Source organism: Aythya ferina (assembly GCF_964211825.1).
Source record: "Aythya ferina genome assembly, chromosome: 2".
NCBI lineage: Eukaryota > Metazoa > Chordata > Aves > Anseriformes > Anatidae > Aythya > Aythya ferina.
In genome coordinates, this window is record NC_140297.1 from 56,575,939 (window position 1) to 56,600,978 (window position 25,040).

General features: G+C 34.4%; 1 protein-coding gene across 1 annotated transcript in view; it reads right to left on the reverse strand.

Annotated features, from left to right (window-relative positions):
• The window catches only part of CNTNAP2 (contactin associated protein 2), a 1,138,684-nt gene extending 1,129,994 nt beyond the window's left edge, over positions 1-8,690 (reverse strand). The window contains exons 1-2 of the mRNA XM_084507662.1: positions 8,654-8,690; positions 7,285-7,626 (exon numbers count right to left, since the gene is read on the reverse strand). Of these exons, the coding sequence (XP_084363788.1) occupies positions 7,285-7,381 (97 nt within the window). The 5' untranslated portion in view covers positions 7,382-7,626; positions 8,654-8,690. The remainder of the gene's footprint in view (positions 1-7,284; positions 7,627-8,653) is intronic.
• Positions 8,691-25,040: the final 16,350 nt, after the last annotated feature.

Here is a 25,040-nt window from a genome sequence, read left to right on the forward strand (position 1 = left end):
ATTCATCACTATTTAATCAATATAAAAATGAGCAGCGGCACACCTCTATATTTGAGGTAAAAATAATTCCAACATATGTAGAAATAGAGAAAGTAGACAGAAATGTAACATGCTTAGCTGATTTTCCTTAGTAAATATTACAAAAATTTTGATACTATAGCAGTTTTACAAAATCATACAAGATGTTTATATTACATTTAAATAGATACTATATTTCTACAGTAAAATGTTATTTCCCATTAAAATGAGACTTCATGTATTCTAAATAAATAACAAATATTCATCCTAAAATATCACATTCATTGTTGCCTAGAAAATTGTTTGGCTAAAGCTGTTCAGGTACTCCATGGCTACTAAAAACTATTTTTATCTGTTTATTTTATTCATGCATTTAAATTTGTAAAATAACATGTACTTTTACTGATACAAATGCAAAAACAGCAAAGAAGTCCCTAGTTTTGTTGAGTAGATCTTTTTTATTGTTTTATTTAAAACACATCTTTGGAGTGTGTACATATCTGGAAAAAAATAGAATAATAATAAAAGAAAAAGTAAATATTTTAAATCTTGTTAAATATTAACATCAAAATACAAACTGTAAGTTTAAATACGTCTTCTATCCCTCAGAAGGCTTAACATGACAATCTAACTTAAATGTCTGAATGAACCACCTCCACAGGAGATTGTAAAGCTAGTCACTAGACTAAAAAGTCACTAGACTTTTTGGGGAGTATGAAGAGGGTGTAAATATGAAAGTCAATATCCTTTTCTGCTCTGAATAATCAGTTATTCAAGCTTCAGGAACAAATATGAAATGTTCAGCTACTACAGTAGTGTATGAATACTGAGACAATTTCTTAGGCCTGAAAGATCTCAACTTTGTACAGTTGTCTGTAAAATTGCAATGCTACCAAATCCTAAATATGCATTATTTCTTTCTAAATGTCAGACATAGTCTTGGGAATGATTTTATATCTATATCTTTTATCTATTCTATACCTTCAAAGCTGGAAGAGAAAATGGCTCAAAAGAATTGATTACTGATAACTGCAATTTCTAACACCATCAAATTTAGAAACTTAACATGTTCTTCAATTAGCTGGTGATCTCAGATTATTTACCTATATAATACCAATAAAGTAACTGAATAAATGATGTGTGATATACTTAAAATTAATATTGGTTCAAAGGCTGAAGTCTGAAGAACCTTTTAATATTTTCTAGTGTATTATGGACTGAATCATGAACTTTTCTCTGACAGAAAATGTTCTTGAAATCAGTGGCACAATTTCAATGTACTTCAGCAGGAGAAGACTGGAGCTAATAGACTGCACTCTTTGTTCTAGAGATGAAATTCTTGATCTTTCAAATAAATACCCCATGTTCACATCGATTCTGGAAGTCATGTCCTGATCATATTACCTCTTCCAAGCACTGTTATAATTCTTAATTTATTCTTTACAATTTTGATAACTAAGAAAAATGAAAATTCACTCAGTTTCATCTGATGAAAGAAACCGTTGCTACTCTATCACTCTCTATCTGAAGCAACTGAAATCATGCACACATTTGCAAGTCTGTGTCTTTGCAGGTACAGGTAGTGGCGTACCTCAAGTTTTAACTATGTTTGAACTCTGAAATCAAATTTCTCAGAAGTAAATCAGCTTCTGCATATGTAGAAAAACAAAATGTAGGTTAAGGAAAAAAAGCAAAAACAAAATCAAAACAAACAAACAAAAATAACCAAATATTAGAGCTTGTGCATAGTTTGTTATTGTATAAAAAATATTTCAAAACTTTAAATACTGCTATACTTGTTGAACATTGAACATGAGATCTGATGCTTATAACATTTACAGATTCAAGTTGAAATACTCAAAGATTCCTACAGGAAAACACATTGTCCAGGAAAACGCAGACCTATAGTGAATGAGTTACCCAAGCAGATCTACAGCTCCTCATGACTGATTAATATATTAAATGTATAGAATTTCCTGCCACAATGGCATGAAGTGATTTTTTTTTTTTTTCAAATTTGTTAAAAGTACCTGAGCAGAGAAAGAGAGAGAGAATCATAAAATATTTATTATATCCCTGTGTAAGAAACAACTATTGTTCACAGAGACCAGTTTACAGTTTACAGTTTTTAACTACACTTTCAAACTTTCTTGCAGACTGAACCACTTACTGAAGCACTTTTGGGGTCTTATTCCATATTTTTGCACCTGAGTCTAAATAATAAACAAATTAAAACATAAGCAAATCAAAAGGAAACAAAGCAAAAACAAAAACTAAACCAACCAAACAAACCCACCACTTTTTAGTACAAATTTCAATGACATTTGCAATTCATTCAGTGCCCACTGACTACATCAAACTTTGAATCTGACTTTCACTATATAGATGAATGTGTGCAATCAGGCTGTGTGCAATGTTGCATAGTTAAAGACTCTTTTTGTTTTTTCAGCACTAATGTGGACTTTAGCTGCTATCACTAATTTGGAAATGACAGCAAACTACTTATTACTATTTCATTGCTACTTATTGCTATTTCATTCACATGTTGAGTTCTAGCAAAATTATATTCATTTAATAAACCCTGAACACTGTAACTCAGTTCTATGTTGTTAAAAAATAAAAAAATATATATATTTTTTCCCGTTTGAATGTTAGCTTTATTATTTGGCAATGCCTAACATCTAAAAAAATATCATTTAATTATTCATGCAAATTTTTGTAGCTTAAAACATTCTAAAAGTAAGCATATGTTTAATGTTAAGAAATTGTATGGTCTTAAAATAAACTTAGGCATGTAGTTTAAAAACTTCATTTGTTTGTAAGTGCTTTAAGAAATAGGGATAGAAAAAAAAAAAAATAAAAAAAAAAAGGAAACCTTAAACCTACATGAAAATACTTTGTTATATTTGAAATTAAGTTCTGTGGGATCTCTGATATAGCATCCAGACAACCAGGATCTAAGCTAATGCAAATATAACAGAAACACAGCTGGAATTCACCAGATTTCACATTATTTCACATTATAACTGAAAAATTAGCTGGAAGACAACTAATGTGAGTCTAACAAAATATATGACACCCAGCATATCTCCTTCCTTTCCTCCTCCTTCCCCCCATCCCCCTACCCCCCATGTTAAAGCACCATAACCTGGAATTATAGATTCTCTACTCTAATTCTAAATATTTCAAGACTCCTGAACTACTGCTGCTGTACAGTCCAGTGCCACACATTGCTCTTTCAAAAGGGACATTACACAATCTTTTAGTACTTTTTTCATCTATGCAGGCTATTAATTATTAAGCTCACTTACCCTTGTCTATTAATAGACAAGGAAATTCTGCATGAAGTGCATTCAAACCTAAAAGATTTTTGCTTTTCCACAATCTTAATGATCATTATACATGTCCATCATTTAGTTTGTACATCAATTATTGTAGGACAGGGTTGAACGTCAACTTCAGCAGTGATATGGAACTTACTGCAAATGCATTAATAATAATATCAGAACTGTAGTTTTAGTAGTTCTACATTACACTTAAAAAGACACAACCAAAACAACAACTGCAAAAACAAGAAAAAAAAAAAAGCCATAAAAGAATTTTTTTTTTTGTATTGGTTTCATGAGAATCAGAGAACCCAGTTTTAAATCCCCTTAGCATGTTATTTAAGAACAGTATACCATTTAAAGTTATTCTATTGATAGTGTTATTTTTATCATTCTATTTTTAAGCCATGTAAAACACTATAAAACATGAAATTTGTATTTTCTATGTTACTTTTTATCTTGTGATGACCTCTCCTGGTTGAGCTGTTCATTAGCCTTGATTCCAGAAGTTAAAAGTGATTTGATTCCTCTGTGCTTATTCCAAAAATAAAATAAAATAAATAATAATAATAAAGCCACATAAAATATTGCTAAAGCATGAAAAAATATGCTAATAACATTTATAATAAAATCTATGTGTGATATTGTATCGGTGTATGTTCTGTACTACAAAATGGAATTTCAACACCCACTTCATCTGGAGATAAAACTGAATGAGATACAAAGCTTTCAAAATGATCATTTCTGAATCAGCATTACTGAAAGACATCATTTTAATGACAGTGATAGATTTACTGACATTGGAAAGTAAACACAAATTTGAGATGCAATATATTAACATAAGTGATGTATGATTCTATTCTTTTTGAAAACTATAGCTTTTTCTCTGTAAGCATAGACTGTAAGAAAATGAGTAACAAGCTCATAAATAAAGATTAATAATTGACTGTACTCCATGAATCTTGTATATGTTCTAAAAAAAATATTGTAAGTGCTTTTTACTGTTGTTAATTATGTCAAACTCAAAACATTAAGTAGTAGTACAGGAGAAAATAAAAACTTGGTTGCAAATCAGTTGTAAGTGAAAGTTGCATTTCATAATATTTTTAAACCTTTCAGAAGTATTCCCAATATGATGCTCAAAATCAACTGATGGCAAAATAAACAAAGAAGCATAAGTTATGATTTAAACATAAATAAATAAATAAATAAATAAATAAACAAACAAACTAAGTGCATTGTCTTGTCAAGGAAGGAGGAGAAAAAAATCACTAATGGCATTCACAATCAATTGCATACAAAGTGTCAAACAAACCAAGAACATACAGCACAGTGATCCCTTTGTATATCAAAGTGTGCAACAGAATAACTAGTTAAGTAGTGCACCAAAACACTGTGACACAGAACATGAGTTCCTGCAGTGGTACCCTATCATTTTTTATCTTCACAAAAATTCTAAGTATTTGCATACTCTTTTTTCTAATTATGAGATTGACGTATGCTTCTAGATAAATTTCTATTTCCAGTAAATAAATCTAATTCCATTTCACTTTCAGAAATGAGTCAGAAATGAAATGTTATAGACTACATTAGGAGTGTACTGTATGTGGTTTTGGAAAGTGAATTGTTATATAGAAATCCTTGAATATATGGAAAAAATCTTAAAGATGGAAATGTATTTAAGTAATTTTTTTAATTAATATTACATATAACTTCTATTCATGGAATTTCTGGTTATAGTAATGTTGCTGCTACCATTTGTTTCTCATCAAACTTCTTTCAAAAGTTAATCTTTTTTTTTTTGATTGTTTGTTTTTGATTCAGTAATCAGATAACATGCTGTTGGCCATTTTCAAGTTAAACTACAGTCATTAGCTACTGAATGACAAGAAAAAAAAAGTATCTCAGAAATGTGTTAGGAAAGAAGAGAAGAGAAGAGAAGAGAAGAGAAGAGAAGAGAAGAGAAGAGAAGAGAAGAGAAGAGAAGAGAAGAGAAGAGAAGAGAAGAGAAGAGAAGAGAAGAGAAGAGAAGAGAAGAGAAGAGAAGAGAAGAGAAGAGAAGAGAAGAGAAGAGAAGAGAAGAGAAGAGAAGAGAGAAGAGAAGAGAAGAGAAGAGAAGAGAAGAGAAGAGAAGAGAAGAGAAGAGAAGAGAAGAGAAGAGAAGAGAAGAGAAGAAAAGAAAAGAAAAGAAAAGAAAAGAAAAGAAAAGAAAAGAAAAGAAAAGAAAAGAAAAGAAAAGAAAAGAAAAGAAAAGAAAAGAAAAGAAAAGAAATTTATTCTCCAAGGACAGATTTCTGATAAGCTAAATCATTTTTTTTCTTTTATATTTTATATTATATATATATTTTATTTTCTTTCTGTTATGCAGAGCCTGAAACAGATTTATATGTTTATAAAGAAAAGATATTTAGAAGAAAGCGTACATGGCTAGTGAAGACTAAGCAGTAAACTTTAGGGTCGATATATCTCCGAAATGAAACGTAAATAAATAAATAACAGAACATCCTACGGCCTCTGAGAGTAAGAAAAAATGCAGGCAAGGCTATACATTTTCTATTGGCATATAAATAATTATTTAAAAGGTAGGAGAATATTTCCTGGAAATATTTCCTGGAGAAATAATACTATTTTATTTTTCTGTAGGTACCAGGTGATAACAGATAGAAACAGACTGAGAAAGTATAACAATGCTCCAGTTCACTAGTCATTGCATGTTCATTCCCATTTCCAAGCAAACAAATAGATAAACAGGCATAACGATCCATATACATCCCTATGCAGTATATACATTACATTCTAAGGCAATCCTATGCTTGGTCAGTAAACTCAGTAAACTCAGCCCAGAATCATACACACACAGTTACAACACATCCATATGTAACATCTCAGCACTTTCCTTTCCTCTACAAACAGTAGAGAAAGTCAACAGTATTGTCTATTTTTGATGGGTCTATGAAAATATAATACTTCATTTTAGTATTCATTTCAAAAATGGCAAATGGCAAATGCTTTATGTGGTCTGAAGAGAAACAACTAAATACTTAACACTGACATCTACCTGCAAATGCTTTGCTGGAAACTACAGTTGAGAGCAGCGTTAAAGGCTTGATCTAACACCCATTGAAATCAACGAGTTCACTGTCATTTTTTACACTGTTAGCAGAACTGGGTCCTGTATAAGTACTCTGCTTTAATCCAGTTAAAATTCATCAGTGAATATGTGATCATTTTTCTACTACTTCTGCCTTCCTAGGAGGGCATTTGTTGATCTCCTCTAAAACACCTTTGCTTATTTTATTATGGGAAGCAAAACTTCACTCTGTAAAATCTGTTCTGACTCAGTTCCTTCTCATCAACTTGTCATCATTCTTTCCTCTTCAAATGAGACAACATTTTCTCTTGTTGGTCATTGATAAAACAGTTATGGAAACTGCCCGTCTCCTATTTACCCTCACAAAATTGTGGAAGCAAAGTACTTACAAATGCAAATTGCATACTTTCTGAGGAACATAGGGAAAACAAAATCAAAAACCACACACACACATACACATACACACACAAAAACCAACCAACCAACCAAAAAAAAAAAAAAAAAAAAAAAAAAAACTAACTAACAAAAAACAACCCCAAACTTTGAACAGCTTGTATATGATTCCTCTCCTTTTCTGACTCCATTGCAGAACCAGAACTATATCATAAAGCAGGTCTTTCAACTTTCCTCACCAGCTACCACTAAAACCATCTACAGTAAGAAAGATCAGATGAGAGCATTGAGAACAAGTATCAAACCTCAGAGCACACATACACAGGAAAATACACAGAAAATCCAACACAAGATTCTAACCAAATAAAAAATTATCAGCCTCCCAGAGTTATGGGAATTCCCCCTGGCTTGTTGCAGTGCTGAAATTGTGCATGCTTCTTAGAAAAGGGTACTTACGAGATGCAGGCAAAGCAGTCCTGGCTTTGCAGCTAATGCTGCTGAAAATCCAGAGGAAGAGAGCTGCCCTGCAGCCAGATCGGGTAACCACAACCATCCTTCACTTCCTGGCTCCCTGTACTCCAAATGCCAGCCGCAGAAGACCTGCTGTTCTCCACTTTGGCCCCTTCTCTCTCTCCCCTTCCTTTTCTCGGAGGAGTTGGCACGGAGGTAAAGGGGGCAGGGCTTTACCTTGGGGTAGAAGCCAAACACCCTCTTCGTCTGCTGTCTCTGGGTTTGCAGCAGTAGAATAAGTCGCTGTACTTTTCTTTCTCTTATTTATCTGTGTTTCTGTGTGTGTGCCTCCTCAGAGGAAGGAAGGAAAAAAAAAAAAAAAAAAAAAAAAAAAGCCACGAAGTATCAAATAACAAGATTTGTTGGAGAATAAAAAAAGCAATTCCCCAAAAGATGTGGGGATGGTAGGGGGGTGGGGGGGAGGGGGGAGGAGGTAAAGGGAGATGGAGATGAAAGGAATGGAGAAAGGAGTAAAGAGCTATTGGTGCTGCTAATGCTGCTGTTGATGCTTCCACTGCAGCTGAGCCCTTCTTCCTGCACAGAGCAGCGCTGCTGAGAGAAGCTCGCAATAACCTCCCAGTTCAGATATATATACACAGTGTACACGCACACACAGCCGGGGAGCCAAACACACACTCACACAGGAACAGGGAGAGGGGAGAGGGAGAGAGAGAGAGGCAGAGACACTCCCGCAGCATAGAAGCAGGCTCAGAGCCTCTCTCCTCATGCATTCATCATTTTCCAGCAGGAGGAAACGCTGTCACCAGAAGCAGCAGCCTCCCCCCGCCACGCCAAAAAAAAAAAAAAAAAAAAGGGAAGGGAAAATCTCTCTCCCTAGCGCTGCCCTCCCCTTCCCTCCGCTTCCTCCAGCTCCTCCCTCTTCCTCTGTGCCCCTCCGGCCTCCAGGACCCTCCTCGTCCTCCGCCGCCTGGTTCAGAGCCGAGGAGGGTGGCGGGGTCTGAGGCCGAGCCTCGGGGAGGTGGCCCCGGGGCCTCTGTCCGCGGTGCTGAAGCTGGGCGCCCGCGGAAGCCCCTGCCCCTCGCTCTCTTCGGGGCCTGCTGCTGCCTCTCTCCCCGCACCCCGAGGTGGCAGCGGCTCCCCGAGCTCCAGCCTGCCGGGATCCGAGCCAGGCCGGCAGCAGGCAAGTCCTCCGGGCGGTCCTAGTTGTGGGGGGCCGAGCACCATCCCGCCGCCTGCAGAGAGCTGGGGCTGGAGGAGCCGCTGATGCAGATGTTTTTGTTCGGTAATTAATTCTCACTCGGAGAATGAGCCAGGAAGCAAGCTGCATTAAAGTATCATTATGGTTTTCACCTACCAGACGTGACTGAGCCAACCTGGCTATTATGGTTTACGGGTTTTACAAGTCTGACTTCTCTTTTTCATCCCTCCACATCCCTCTTGCCATTGCCCTCAAACAGACTGAACTAAAAGTTATTGCTCACCAGATACGGTAGAATAATGAGGGTGGGGAGTTATTCATGGATTATTTATTCTACAATCAATGAGGCAAAGAAAAATGAAAACAATTATTTCTCAGGTGTTATATAGAGAAGGCTGAGAAATGGAGAGGCATAATTTCTTTAGAGGTGCCCCAAAGCAGGCATAAATTATTTTCAGTGACTAATACACATGCTGTTAACAAGTATCTGCTGTTATTTAGTGAATATGATGAAGTGGTGAAGATTGTTTATAAGATGAGATTTTTCAGAAGGGCCTTGGGATATTAGGATCCTCAATCCTATTGCTTTTCAGAGGGAGTACACCATGTATCTTTTAGGTCACTTTGAAAACTCATCCACATATAATATGTGATATCCCAGGAGAGCTGTGGCCTAGAGGTTTAAGGCACAGGGCAGAGCTTAAGTGCCAGTCCAGGGGAAAAGTGGTTCTGTAATCTTGTCCAACTGCTGTTACATTTCCTCCTTGACCCTTTCCTTCTCATATCCAAATCATTATGTAGTGTTAATATACTCCTATTTTAAATGCTTTCAGAGAAATATTGACAATATATATGTTGCAAATATGGAATGAGAAAGTTCACTATTAATATTAAACGTTATTATATTTACCTGTGTTTTTGAAAGAATGCATATTCCTGTAGAGATTTTGTTACCTCTTTTCTGCTTCAGCCTGAGCCTTCAGCCTTGCCCTTCCCATTCCTTATATCCACAGACACATTTTGTTGTTTAGGATAGCTAAGTTCCAGTGGAATTAACTAAGAACCAAGTATCAATCAATGCCATTGAACTAATTCAAACTTACCTCCTTTCTCAACATCTTTCTTTTCAGCACCTTCTATTCTCATCCTGCTCTAGAACCCACAATTTTCCAAATTTTATTTTCCATTCCAAATTTTCCAACCTACATTTTGTGTTCTTTAGATACATCAGAAGAAGTGGTGCTTACATACTATCAGATTCAATGCATTCATGGAAAATAGAATATATCATGGAAAAAAAAAAAAACAACTTCTGACTATGACATGCAAAAAAATCACATCACTTTCATCCTGAGATCCTTCAACCTTTTCAATGTTCATTGGCCTTATTCACCTGACTAAGTAACAAAGAACTTCTCTGAGTAAAGATTTAAAAGCTCAGTTGATCATTTTGTAACCTAAATTTCTGTTTTTCAAAGTATTTCAAACAAGAATAACAAAACATAGTATTTATTTCTTTGTTTGTTTTTCTTTATTTGTTTTTGTATTTGCACATCACCCATTTATGAAGTCCTCCACTGGACAAAAATTTGACTTGAATTGAATTGTTCAGACTTTACAGTTCTTTAGCATATGATAACTTGGTGTTTCAAAACCTTTCTCAAGTTGTTCACAAGAAGGAACACAAAATCTTATAAAGGCTGAGACAAGTAATTCAAAACAGGAAGAGTCAGCAGATTGATTGATGAATATCTCAACAGTGGTGATAGTAGAAAGTTTCCTTGTGGTTTGAGACGGAAGAAATGGCACAGGTTATTGCATTTTTTTTCCCAACCTCAGAATAGGATCAGTTCTTAAACACTACATAAAATATTTAAACTCAAAAGCAATGAGTTTTGCAAGGGTAATGCAATTATTTTTAATATAACCACAACTGGGGCCTGCAAAATGATTATCTTTGACAGATTCTGTCATCAAAAAAAAAATTATTTATATATATATAAATATATATATATATATATCCTTACAAAGATCTTCAGGCATTTTTAGGCCTATAAAATAAGCTAAACATCATACACATACTTATATGATTATTTTTTTCTCCCCCCCAGAGGATTTTTTTGAAATATTACTATATATGATTCAACAAATCCAAGTTGAATATATTAACCTTTGAAATGAAAACATGCTCAAATTGTGTTAGGGCACAATATGAAGTTATTAGATACTTCTCTCTTCTACTCTTCCTTCTAACCTTTCCTTTCCAGACTTGTAAATGTGAGAATGTTTCTAAGCAATCATTGAGATACTCCTGCAGCCTGGCCTGGACACCGGCAAGATTTAACACCCATGTTCTGCAACAGACAAATTCCTGCAACATGGGACAATATAGGTTATGAAAATTTCCTAGAAACTGATACAGACACACCAGCCAAGACTTGCTAAGGAGGGGCTGCCAGCAAAGATATCCACATAAGAAAATTAATCTTATTTATTTATTTTCAAATGAACATTCCCAAGTTCGTAGAAGCCAGGGGAGATATCTCACTCTACAGATGAAAACTTCCTGACAATCAGTAAGACACTAAAGAGTTAAAAGACTCCAGTTTTTGAAGACATACCCAAATTTTATTGAGCTTAATGGAAATTATGCACACATATTGATGAATAAATAGATCATTCTGAATTTACTATGGCTGTCAAGTATTGTCTGCTAAGTGAAATTCATCCTGGACAGAGTTATATTTACAGTATGTGAATGTCAAGAAAAAAAAAAATATGTCAGAAAGCAAGAAAGAATAATTAAGGATTTCAAACTTGAGTGAGAACCAATAGCATCCTATAAAGGATGCTATCAGCTGGGGCCAAAGAAGAAAAAGATTCAATACGAAGAAGAAAATCTCTGAACTGAAACTTCTGAATTAATTTTAGAAAATAAAAGCTATGTTTATTTATTCCTAAAAATCACCATTTAAACATATTTTTCCTTTTACATTTTTGGTTTCTTCTTGAAAGTCAGAACCTCTTGAAAGTCAGAACTCTAAAAACTATCCATAGTGAAATTTCCATCCAAGTCTCTAGGTTGGTAGATACGAGGACTTCACACAGGAAAGACAAATATTTCAAGTTGTGACCAAACAAGACTTTATGATCATATTTATGGAGGTAAAAACCCTATAATGGGCATTTTTATTACTGAGGGAATTATTTTGTTTATTAATAATGTGTTTGTATACTGGGACTGGTTAGAAACATGGATCTTCCTCGAAGGGAGAAGTATGGCACTCGAATGACACCTGCCTGTGAGAACTTCTAAAGACCTGAAGACAATATTTATTTTCTTGCAGTTTAATGAAAGAAAGTCTCTCTTAACCTTCTTAATATAGCTTAAAATGAAGGTGAGAATATATTAGCAGAAACTCTTTAGCTAGAAGCATTAGCTACTAACTTCATGAAGCTAAAAATAATTTGAAGGGAATTAATTTTGGAACGACCACCATTGTTTTGTTGTAGTTGAATTAAAACAAACAAGCAAATTAAAAAAAAAAAAAAAAAAAAAAAAAAGTTTAAATATAGGTAATCATAACAAAATATTATTGTATTTCTTCTTTGCATGCTTTGTGAATTTTTAAAAGGTATGTTAAACTCTCAAAATGTTTAATATCTCAATATTAAAAATGCTTACCCAGACTCTCATTTATGCTTCAAGAGAATCTGAAGGTGCTCAGAACTTTTCAGCTTCATGCCACATCTCCTGTAGTCTAAACATTCTCAAGACATCATCTACCTTTAGAAATTTATTTTGGGATATCTTGGTCTATATAACTCTATACTACATAATTTAAAAATTTGACAACCAATAAATAATAATAATAATTTAAAAACTAAATAAAAAAGCTGTCATATATCTCAAACATATACTAGACTGGAATCTGCAATTTATAAAAGTGCATTGCAATGAGGTATCAACCCATAAAACAGGTTTTATAGAGAAATGTATCTAAAAATACACTGTAAATGGTCATTTAAAAAAATCTACATTGAAATAATCTTTCATTAATATAGCTTAAAATATACTTCAGAGGCAATTCTTGAATGCACAGGAGATCTCTGTAGAAAAAAAAAATAAAAAAGGTGTACACAAACTGAATTAGAGTAATATCAAAAACTATTGCAATTATATTGGAAATTCTAATCACTATTAAAGAAGAAATTGAAATCAGTCTGTTACATTTTCTTCTGCTGTTGGCGGAAAAAAAAAAAAACAAAACATTTCACTAATGCATAGTCTGCAAGGTAAATGTCAGAGAAGAGTCTATCAGGTCTTCTTATACTGCCATTTTTGTTTGGATGAGGATTCCACATGGCTTGAAGACTTTTGCAGAACAAGTACACTGCTGAATGCAGTAAATACTTCCACAGCAAAGTAATATTAGGTATTGATGTATTTTTACCAATAATTTAATGTAAATTAACAGCAGGAAACAAGGAAAAAAGATGGCATAATCTTTTAGATTGAGATGGCATAATCAGAAAGCTTGCTTTCTGCAAATTGACAGTGATCTACAGTCCATATCTTGAGAATTTCTTTGGTAAAAGTTTCAGAAATAATTCGCAACTTGTAGATGTAAACTACCATTTTACTTTAAATAATTTGTGACACCGAGGATATAGCTTCATTATATACTCAATACATATTTAACAGATTGGAAGAGGTTAGCAGAGTAATGCAGTAAAGTTATTGAAGCATTTAAGCATTCTGAGTAAATATATATTTGCTTCCCTATTATTGCCTGCATCATTCAGTCTCAATTACCCCACTAATAAACTATAGTTATCTTCAGCTCCTATTACATATGGCATATGGATACATGATAATAAAAGTAGTTTAAAATATTACCATTTTCTCTACCTTATAATGTTAGGAGTATCCAGAGTCCTCTTGAACTGTGTTATAAATTCTTTCATAGAGTTGATTGTGGTAAGTTACTTTGTGTTATAGCAAAATTTGAAGCTCCAGTAATTCTCCATTATGCCTTCTGGACTGACTTTTATTAATGATCTACAGTGCACCTACTACAGAGCAGGGCATCAATAATGACTGGAGATTCTGCACATTGCTTTAATATGATTACACTTAAAAGATAAATACATACCATTTTGCCTGTCTAAACATTGGCCTGTCAGATAATTTCCTATTCAGCTCCTATATTTCTCCTTTTTTTCCCCTTTCTTCTAGGTTTCTGATTTCTAACAAATACAGACTTTAAATGCAGACTCAATGGTGGCATTAAGAACACCAACTATGTAAAGACTGGCAACATTTTTAAAACTGAAAGCATTAGATGAGCTTTAAGCTAACTTCAGGAAATCACTGGACATGGCTATGCAAGCAGAATAACTTTTGGGGCTTTGGGGGAGTTTCTGATCTGCCCATGACCTCCAGCCAAGCCTCTCAGTCCAAACAGATCAGATCAGCCTAAAGCTCACAATGAAGCTATTGTATCACAGGCGTTGAATAATATTCCCATTTACCAGTTGGAGGTTTTCATTAGAGCCACTAGCCCTCCTACTTCTTTAAACTCAAAAACAGACAGTATAAGTTTTTGTTGAACTGAGCAGATTGAGAGTTCACTGGTGTGGTGGTCTGAAAATTCACAATTTATTTCATGGTCTTATTGATATAAGTTCTTTGATGTAGTAGTTATATCCTGAAAAAAAAAAAAAAAAGGTAACTTACCCATTCTTTGTCCAGAGTAGTTGTCAGTGCAGTCAGCCTGACGATCACTTAGGGAAAATGGTCAGCAGGCTGTAGCAGCATTTAATAAAATCATACAGGTACATACATCATACACGAAAAAAAAAAAATATTGTGAGCACAAATAATTGCTCAGAGAGTCTAGGTAGCCAATTTGAAAGCAGTGATGAATCAGAGAGTGAAATTAATTCTTTACATAGAAATAGGAAAAAAGTGATTAGTAGTAACAAGAGAATAATGTCAAAGTACAAACTTCTGCATGGTGCATGACTGCATCATTATATTTTTGTTGTTGTTTTTTCTGTTCTTCCTTCTTCATTGACATGCCAAAAGCAAATGAGTAGTCTTGATAGGAGGCAAACAATGTGAAAAAAATCTCTGATATGCTGCATCTGTCACCAACTTTAATGACACACAACTTCTTAAAATTTGATAGTGTAGAGGCCTTTCATAAAGATCATTTCAGCTTAATTTGTAAGAAGCCATGATTTTCATATTTCTAGATTTTAATCTGTACATTGCAAAACAGCCTACATTTACTGTACAGTGTTAGGAAACATCTAATCAAAGATGTGATTTAAAATTCTTTTCTGCAAAAAATAATTTTCTAAACTATTGAAATAGTTTAAACTATTGAAATAGTTCAATGCAATGAACCTGCTACACAACTGTAGGAGAGGTGCAGCTAGACTGTTCATATACACTAGATATTTAGAGAGAGTAGAGAGAGAACAGCAAATCTCTTCGTGATGACTTTTTTGCAACAGCCACAATGAACTATGAATTTGTCATCCATCTTGTGGAAAAAAAAAAAAAAGACAAAAAAAAAAAAAAAAAGTGTACATTTCCTCTAGCTGGACAACAGAAAGCTTGTTAACTGAGGAAAGAATGTTTATTTGAAACCCACAAAGTGATCTGAAATGAAAGACTGCAGAAAAGTGAATGAGCCCATCAAGAGGTTCCCTCTTTTACATGTCAGAGTCTTCAGTACCAGCTCACCATATGGTTCTATTATCCCCCAAAGAACAGGATATATATGTACATGTACCACACACTCAGACAAACAAATGTATAATGTTCTGTGTGCATTTAATGCATTAAAGTAAATGCAAATATGTGCTACAATATGACATGCTTATTAGAATACGTAATGGATAATCTTCAACCATAGAAAAACAAGACTGAGGATGTCCATCCAAGTCATATCAATTACCTAGATTTATTTTCCAAGATAAAGTCCCTTTTCTGCTCAAACACAATTCCTTTTCCCAATATTTATGAAATACAGGATGACTTGGAGACACTTCTGTGATGTATGGCTAGATAAAATCACTTGGCTTTCAGAACCTTTACGTGTTATTATTTTTTTAATAACATACATGAAAAAAATATATATACATATTTGGTAAAAGACTGATAATTCTTAATCTTATCTCACTTTTTAGTTGTAAATTACAAAACAGTAGAATTAGAGCAGACAGAAGCCCTACTATTATAAGTTTTTAGCTGTAATTGCATTAGCAGTAAGAAGTGTTTAGACTGTTATATGTTACCTACTGGAATGTGGCATGTAATGAATGAAAAATAAATTATTCTCCATAGAGTCCAAAATTTTCAAAATATCAATAATTAAATATTAATAGATGATTAATATGAAAAATGTATTAAAATATATCAATATAAAATAATAATAAAATAAATAGCAACAATATAATAATAAAATATTTTTATCATGATATGAAATAAATAATAATAATTAAGTATTTATTAATCTCCCCAATTAGGTAAATATATATTATATCCGTGTATAGAACAAGCACAAAAATCTGAGCGTGGTGTCCAATGTCACAAATATTCCAAATGTTGCAAACAAGATCCACTGACTCTGAGATCAAAATCTAGTCTTAAAGCCAGGTGGAAGAATCAGGGAAAGATCTGCCTCTTGCGCTGTAGTTACCCTATCAGGGCAAGTGAACTGGAAGTGTTGAAATAGTACCTTTATGAAAACGGTAGTCAGTATGAAGGATTTAATCATCAGAAAGTCAGTCTAAGAGAAAAAGTCAGAAGAATCTAAGCAACAAGTATTTTAAAGGCAGTCAAAGGAACGTGATGACTGAAACTAACATGTTAATGCCTTTCTTCTACTTATGAAGAAAAAATGATAGTTATAATTGAACTAGATGAAACTACCAGTAGAAGTGTTCATAATTTTCAGAGTACACACATTTTTGTCGGGCATCATTCACAAGTGATACACTGCTATCTCATAGATCTTTCTGCATTTCTTAGAAGACCACTATATCACCACTTGCCACTTTTGAACAGTGAACTGTATCCCAGCCAAAAACCTTGGAATACGTTGAAGTCTATATGGGTCTATTCATTTGTGTCCAGGCAAAACAAAGACAGAGCATGCTATTTTATTTCCACTTTTAGAAGACCTTGAATCTCTCTGGTAAATGTTGAGAACTGAAAAGAATGCAATCTCTTTAAGAACCAAAAAGAATGCAATCTAATTATAAATGCTGCTATGATAAAAGCACTGAGTCCTACTGTTTTTCCAACTTCATGATGAAGTAAGGTTTCATTGTTCTACCCACAGACATGCCTGCCAACGTGGGAGAATTTTAGATGAAAATGAAAGACTGAAAGACTATTCTCTACTCACCCCTCTTACAACAGCTAGTGATTTAGTTGCTTGACACTTCTACCCCTAGGGAAGACCACTTTTATAATAGAGTTTTAATATATGTCAATACCATTTTGAAAAGCATCCTCTAGAGAGGCTGTAAATACAGCATACAGCATAACCTGCTTGCTTGGTGCTTTCCATCCATATGGCTGCTTCTCCATCAGCATGTGGAGTGCCTGCTTGGAAGTTTTCTTTTTTTTAACCAACTGCGCATGTTCAGATATAAAAGATACCATCAGCTCCAGGAAATGTGTCAGTCACTATTCTCTCAAAGTAGCTATCTGCAAAGCTGGTGGGTCTGATGATGCAGATGGTTTCAGAAGCACCTATAGCTTTTATAGACACTGTCACAGGTTATTTTAATAATTCAGATTGGAAAACATGTTCTTCACAGAAAAAGTGCATCTCTTGTTCATTAATCTTAGCCTGATATAAGTTGACCTTGCCTTCATTTCAAACTGATATTGTAATATCAGTTCTGCTGCTCAGCCAGAAGCCCATGGAACTACAGCAAGTAAATGACTGGGAAAAAAAATAAATCTTTCTCCCTCACAAATCAGGTAAGGATTCACCTGAATATTTACATCTAACTGAATTTGTCATGTTAGCCTCTTTTTACAGTTGACAGAGAGCTAGTTAGCAACATCCAACATCTGGGATAAGATTCATATTACCCTAAATAAGGTAAACTTGCGTACGATCAGATGGGTCAAGCACCACAGTAGTGCCTATTCCTCTCTGTTAACTACAAGGAGAGCCTTGAGCACCTAGCACAGCTGTAAACACATAAAGCAGAATGAGTTGAAGCCTTACTTAGAGTGGAGATTCTGCTATCCCTCCACGGAATCGGCTTCAGCCCTGTGTCTACGCATAGACTATGCTGGCTCATGCGTACTGAAGACATTAGAACAACACATTGGGAATTGTGGAACTGCTGTACAAGATGCTTCAAGTGCCTTTTTCTTGCAAGCATGGTCTTGATTTGAAATTTAGTATTTAACCCCAAGCTTAAACTTTTGTACTATAATAGAATCATATTATAGAATAGCTTGGGTTGGAAGGGACCTTAAAGATCATCTAGTTACAACCCCCCTGCCATAGGCAGGGATGCCACCCACTAGATCAGGTTCACCAAGACCCCATCCAGACTGGCCTTTTAAGACCTCCAGGGATGGGCCATCCACAGCTTCTCCTGGCAACCTGTTCCAGTGCCTCACTACCCTTATAGTGAAGAATTTCCTCCTAATGTCTAGTCTAAATCTATCCTCTTTTAGTTTAAGACCATTCCCCCTTGTCCTATCATTATCTACCCAAGTAAAGAGTCTTTCTCCATCTTTTTTTATAAGCCCCCTTTACGTACTGAAAAGCTGCAGTGAAGTCTCCCCAAAGACTTCTCTTCTCCAGGCTTAATACCCCCATCTCTCTCAGCCTTTCTTTGCAGAAGAGGTGCTCCAATCCTGTGATCATCTTTGTGGCCCTCCTCTGAACTTGCTCTAAGATGTCCAAATCTTTCTTGTTCTGGGGACCCTAAACCTGGATGCAGTACTCCAGGTGGGGCCTCACAAGGGCAGAGAAAAGGGGGACGATCACCTCCCTCCACCTGCTGGTCACTCCTCTGTTGTTGCAGCCCAGGATGCATTTGGCCTTCTGGGCTGCAAGCACACACTGCTGGTTCATGTCAAACCTTTTGTTCAACAAAACCCCTAAGTCTTTCTATGCAGGGCTGCCCTTAATGAGTTCTTTTCCCAGTCAGTACTTCTGTCTGAGATTGCCCTGACCCAGGTGTAGCACCTTGCACTTGGACTCGTTGAACCTGAGGTTCACATAGGCCCACTTCTCTAGCCCACAAGTGACATCTAGAAATGACAGCAATTATAATAATACAAAAGTAACAGAAAGAAAGTGATCATAGGAGAAATCAGAGAAAAGACTCCATTTAGTAGCACAAATAACAATCTAGAATTTTGGTGTTCCTACAAGAAAGTAAAGGTGGGAGGCAATTTACTGTTGTTTGTTTTGTTTGTTTGTTTGTTTGTTTGTTTTTTTCTTTTTTTTTCTTTGTTTCCAAACAAAGCATCAGTGCCAAACAAAGAATTGAAATAAACAAGGAAGTGAAGGTAAACATGAAATTGGTTAGGCTTACTGAAACTGAGTTGTTTTGTTTTGTTTTGTTTTGTCACTGACTAGAGAAGAAGAAGCTCAGATTTAGGAGTAGATAATGTTTTTCTTTTACACAACTGTATAATGGAAACTTTCCCTTCATCTTGCATAGCCTTCATGTAGATCTGTCACACTTTTCATTTGGATTGAGCCTAGGACAGTTTCTTTGGACAAGGAAACAGCCTATTTATTTCCCTTAGCACAGTCAGAGATTAAGGGTTGGAAGGGTGGGAGATGACAAGCCCATGTCCTGGTTTCCAGCAAAGTTATTTGGGTCATGCTGGAGGGAGTAAAATGCTTCATAACATTTTGAGACAATCTTTTCCCTAGATAGTACCTGACTTATCTGATCTAGAACCTAACACCACTAACAGTCAGTCTGTTGTCCCAGTCTCTCAGCAAGTTCAGTGGCAGTCTCTGAGCCCTAAACTCCTAATATAATTGTATGATGTGCTCAAAAAGGCAGATGAGCTGGATAAATCAAAAGTCTTACAAAAGAACTTCATGGACATGCCTCTTACTTTCACTGACAAAACCTTACACAGTTCCAGAGCCACAACAGCCAGAAAGTAACTGGGTTTACTGATGGTATAAAAATCCTGTAAGACCATATATAAGATAAGCATTTCTTAATTTGAATCAAAGACCAGAACAGAATTCCTGATCCTTCAAGTTTAACCCTTTGTGATTTCAAGAATTCCACCTTAAACATCGTCAAGTTTTTCCATTTTTCTCTCCCTTTCTACCCTCACCCTCATTGCCCTCCCTTTTGAAAGATTGTCCTGGAATCGGAATATTTTAAAGGACAAAAGCCTTATTTTAATTTCCACCCAAAATATATTTATGGTTGGCTTATATCTATTTGTTTTTGGGACAATATTGCTCCTTATCTTGAAATGATTCTTTACTCCCAATTAGTTTATAAAAAAGGCAAAATATTGACCATTCAAAAGCATAGTAAAAAGTTTTGGGAAAAAAAAAAATAAAAAAGGCTTCAATAATTCATTTATTTATAAAATAGCCCCCCCTTCAAACATATGGGAAAATAATATGATTTTTTGTTGTTGCTGTTACTGTACTTTTTTAACTATAAAAATGTCAAATACAAGATGCACACTTGCAGAAATGTGGAAGTACTCTTGTGCAGAAAGCACTTCTCATCCTTCTAGAAATTAAGATAAGCTGGTTCAACTAGTCACAGGTCTTAATCATTTTCATCAAACAATGTCACTCTCTGGACCATTTGCTCTTGTGTAAAATATCATGTTACTACCATGCTTAGAGAATGATATTTCAGTAGGATATTTCACATGGAAACTACAAGCTTCCAGTTAAACTAAGTTCTGACATATGTATGTGCTTTCTTATAGTTTTTGGGCAACTTTTTCAGGATATGCAATCTACATTTCTGTGACTTCTGCATTTCTGTGACTATTCAAATTAATTTCAAAGGAAGCCTTGTATTAGCACACAGTGAAAACAGCAGGATCAGAATTATGGGAGCCACACATCTGTAGCTTTAAGCTGTCAAAGAGAAAAATCTTAATGTAGGATTTAGCTTTCCTTCTCCTAAGGGTTTGTTAGTCCATGTAGGTAACATAATGTTTGGAGCAAGGAGAACTTAAACCTCTGAGTCCTTGTCCCCTGTTCACTAGTGACATTACCCTCACTGCCCAACAAACAAACAAAAAACCACCACCACCCCAAAAACAAACAAACAAACAAACAAACAAACAAAAACTCTCATGAAATTCTTTTAATGGATTAGGTGTTATATTACATCAGCTTTTAAATACCAAAGATTTCACCAAATAAATACAGAAGAAACCCAGGCAGTTAAGAAGTTGGTCTAGATTCATCCCAAAAGCCTGTGTGTGCTCTACACAATGGATGGGAAGACTATAAACAGTTTTCCTTCTCTCAAATGTTAAATAAGTACTTATTTGCCCCTAATATACTGGTCACCAAAACCAAGTAAGCACTAAATGAAGAAAAAAAAAATAATAATATATATATATATATATATATATGCTAGGAAGATGCTGCATCTTTCAGACACCAGTAAAATTTTCCAGTGCAAATCTGTTTTCATAGCCTAACAAAGGAGCTGATCAGACAAGTACATGTTATATACGAACAATCCCGTCTGTACAAAATGACTGAGAACATCAAATATCTTCCTGCTTTGGACAGAAGTCATCATAATGCCAAAATTAACCATGTTCATTACCTTGAAATATGCTCACATGAAAAATAATGTTAAAAATGTTTTCTTTTATGTAAGTACAACAATGACAAATTTAGTTTAGTGGACAACTACAAACTTAAAATGATGGCTTCCACAACACACATACTTCTGCTGCAGCCATCCTTATTTATATAAGCATTTCTTGTCATAAAACAGAAAAATTATGAATAAAATATTTCTAGAACTGGTAAATTCTGTTGATTTTTTTTTCCTGTTGATTTTCACTGCAATTCTACTGCTCTCAGTGAAGTTCCCCTCAAATAATACAAGTAAGAGAAAATTCATATGTTACTATATTTTTACTGTCTGTAATTTTTTTAAACATGTACACACATTTTGATTGTTTGCTTTCTGGTGGTCAGATATATTGTTAAACTTTATTACAATGAAATTAGAAAGTTGTACCTATCTCTTTGAGATACCTATAAATGCATGTTTTGAAATCAACATTGAAAAACTTCATTTTGTCCACTTCTCCCTTTCTTTGCATACCAAACATTGCCATATACTCAATACACTAGCTCTATTTTTCTTATTTCAAAAGTAAAATAACTGAGACAGAAAATTTATCCAGAAAGGCACTCAGAACACAGTGCATAATGTTAATGGAACAATGACAATGAACAACAAATCTGAATTGTCTACTGCTTTATAGTCCAGAGTAATCCGGATGCAAGAGTGCTGCAAATAATTTTCTTCCTTCTATATTAACAGTATTCGGATGGTAGCAGATTTTTCCACCCAGTCTTATGTGTCTTGCATAACACCTTCAACAGAACTGCTGACTTTGGTTAGACCTTGGAGATGGTCCGGGCTTTGAATAAGAGTATTGTCAGCAGATCTCAATCCAGGAATGGATTAGAGCTGGTTAATTTTCTTCTTACCAAAAATCATAGCTTGCATTATTAAGAAGTTTGGTTGAAAAAGTAATACAATAAAAGTACACTGCTAATGAAATTCTTAGATCTTCAAATTAGATTCTTGCATTCTTTGTCACTGCTTCAACGCAGTAGCAATGAGAGCTTTTCAGTTAGGATGAGAACTCATTGCTGAATCAAAGACGGTACATAATATTGCGGCACTGTAGAGTAAAATATTTGACATGCTCTCTACGCATTGTAGCAAACTTTCCTCTCAGGCTGTTAAAGCATCAAAGAACTCATGCATATAATCGAAAAAGGAAAAGGAAAAGGAAAAGGAAAAGGAAAAGGAAAAGGAAAAGAAAAAGAAAAAGAAAAAGAAAAAGAAAAAGAAAAAGAAAAAGAAAAAGAAAAAGAAAAAGAAAAAGAAAAAGAAAAAGAAAAAGAAAAAGAAAAAGAAAAAGAAAAAGAAAAAGAAAAAGAAAAAAAGAAAGATCAGAGAAATTTCTCCCAGGATTTAGCAAGCATGTGATTTCCCAGAAGCAGTATAATAATTTCCCAGAAGTATAATAATTGCAGAGATTGGCCACCAGGTGGCATGTGAGCCACATAGTGTTAGAGTAACAATACTAAATGCACAGTTTTGTCTTGCGCAAGACATAACTTACCTGATTGGTTTGGGGCCAAATAAAAGTCTATAATTATGCAGAGTAATCCACAAGTAATATATACATATACATATATATATATATATATAATATTCTAATAAGAGCCACATTCTTTACTCAGGCTCCCTGAAAGTGTTGAACAATCAAGTCAAACTCCTTACCAAACCATTGGCTACTATGGTTTGAGCAAAAAATTACATAAGTTGTTGTGTGCTTGTTTTGTTTTTGTTTGTGTGATAATTTACATTCTTGGCAGTATCATATCCTTTAGAGAAGTTACAGTGGAAAAAGTATAGTTGTAAAGATACACACAGGTGTGGCAAATACAGATAAACAATCAAAGCACAGAAAGCAAAGCTTTATAGTTGCTCTATAGGTTGGAGGATCATAACTGGTGGTATATTGAAAATGACACATAAAAGATTTCCCTGGCTTTAATTGCTCCTATCAAAATGGAAAGGACTAATACCTTCTCACGGTCATGATTACATAGATATGCAGTTACATACACTGTTTTCTTGGGAATTGTAGCAATTAAAACATTACAAGAAAATCTGGGAGCAATTATTGTTTTCTAATGCATTGTAGCAATGGAAAGGAAGGAGGATGGTCAGAACTGTACCCTCAGCCTGTTTTCCATAGTTGCTCAGAAGTATTTCAAAGGCATTAAAAAGGTTTCTTGATAGTTTCTATGTATATTTTGCAATTTCCAGTGGGTAAATAACTCACTTTAGCTCTGCAACAAGGGCAAATTGTTTCAATTGCTACACTTGGAATTATTCATCAATAATCATTTAGTATTCTTATTACCCTCCATTGTGAAACTCTGATCTCTGTGCTGAGTGGATTTTATAAGTAGTATTATAATTAGTTTGGACAAAGCTACATTTTCTACAGGTTAAACACTGCTAATTAGCCAATTACAGAAAGTTCTGTCCTTAATATTTACAGATCTTTCTATCATATTGAAAGTCCATCAGACCAACCATGGTAAAGAGTATTATTCTATAACTAGAGATGGAGCAATGTCATTACTATTGTCATTTATTACTTTCTTGTATTCTAGGTTTAGCTAGTTAGTAAACACAAGAGCTGTCTCATAGTAGATAGCATTTTATAAATGCTAATATTATAATAACCGTTAATATGCTTCAACTATGTGTTGTTATTACTATTACTGCACATATATTTATGTCTTTATCTCATTGTTCAGCAGTAGAAGATCCTGTCCTCAGGTATTGCTGACATGGCTTTCTCCCCTTATATCTCTATATCTCTTATTGTCTTTTTCACAATTTCTGCTGCTTTTGGTTGTTTTATTTTTTGTCAGCTTTCAAGTCCTTTCTGTAAACTTTCATCTCAGAAATCTTCATTTTTAGTGTAGTCTTTAATGTATATATGCAAGGGCACTTTTTAATTGATATTAATGTTAGCTAAGAAAATGTCATTGTTCCTCACTAGTTATTTACAAACCAGACCTCTATTGGTAATAAAAAACAAATTAGCAGAGGCCATATACACAAAGTTCCAAAGTTTGTAGTGTCCTAGTATATCCCCCTCCCCCCCCCCTTTTTTTTCCTCCCAAGGAATATAAATACATTTTTGAAAGGGAATTTTCTGAAGTTGTATAAACTGGAAAAAATAAATAAATAAAATAAAATAAAATTACCATTAAAACTGCAGAAAAAAAAATATTTCTCACTACTATTGTTTCAGTATTTGTTTAGATAGCCAAGACAGCAATGGCCTCAGTATGCTATGCAAAAATTTGCATAATTGACAATTATATCCCTCTATAAAAAGACATTTAAAACTCAAATGAAATTTTAATAACCTTGGGAGGAAAAAAAAATAGAGCTTAATAGTGTACTCATTTTCAATATATATGAGATATATATCATCTATAAAACAGTATCCTCACTCTTTGTATGTGTTATATATAAAAATAGTAATTTGGCTGTATAAACACTTCCTCAAGAATAAGTTCTTTTGGAAAAATCAGGTGTTTTTGTTTGGATGAGCAATTAATTTCCATGAGTATGGGACATATTCTGTTTGTGATATACATGAAATCTTCCAGGTTTCCATAGGAAACTACTGGTCTTGTGCCTCTGAAAGCTAAGCTATAATACATCCCAGTTGTGGGCAAACAAATGT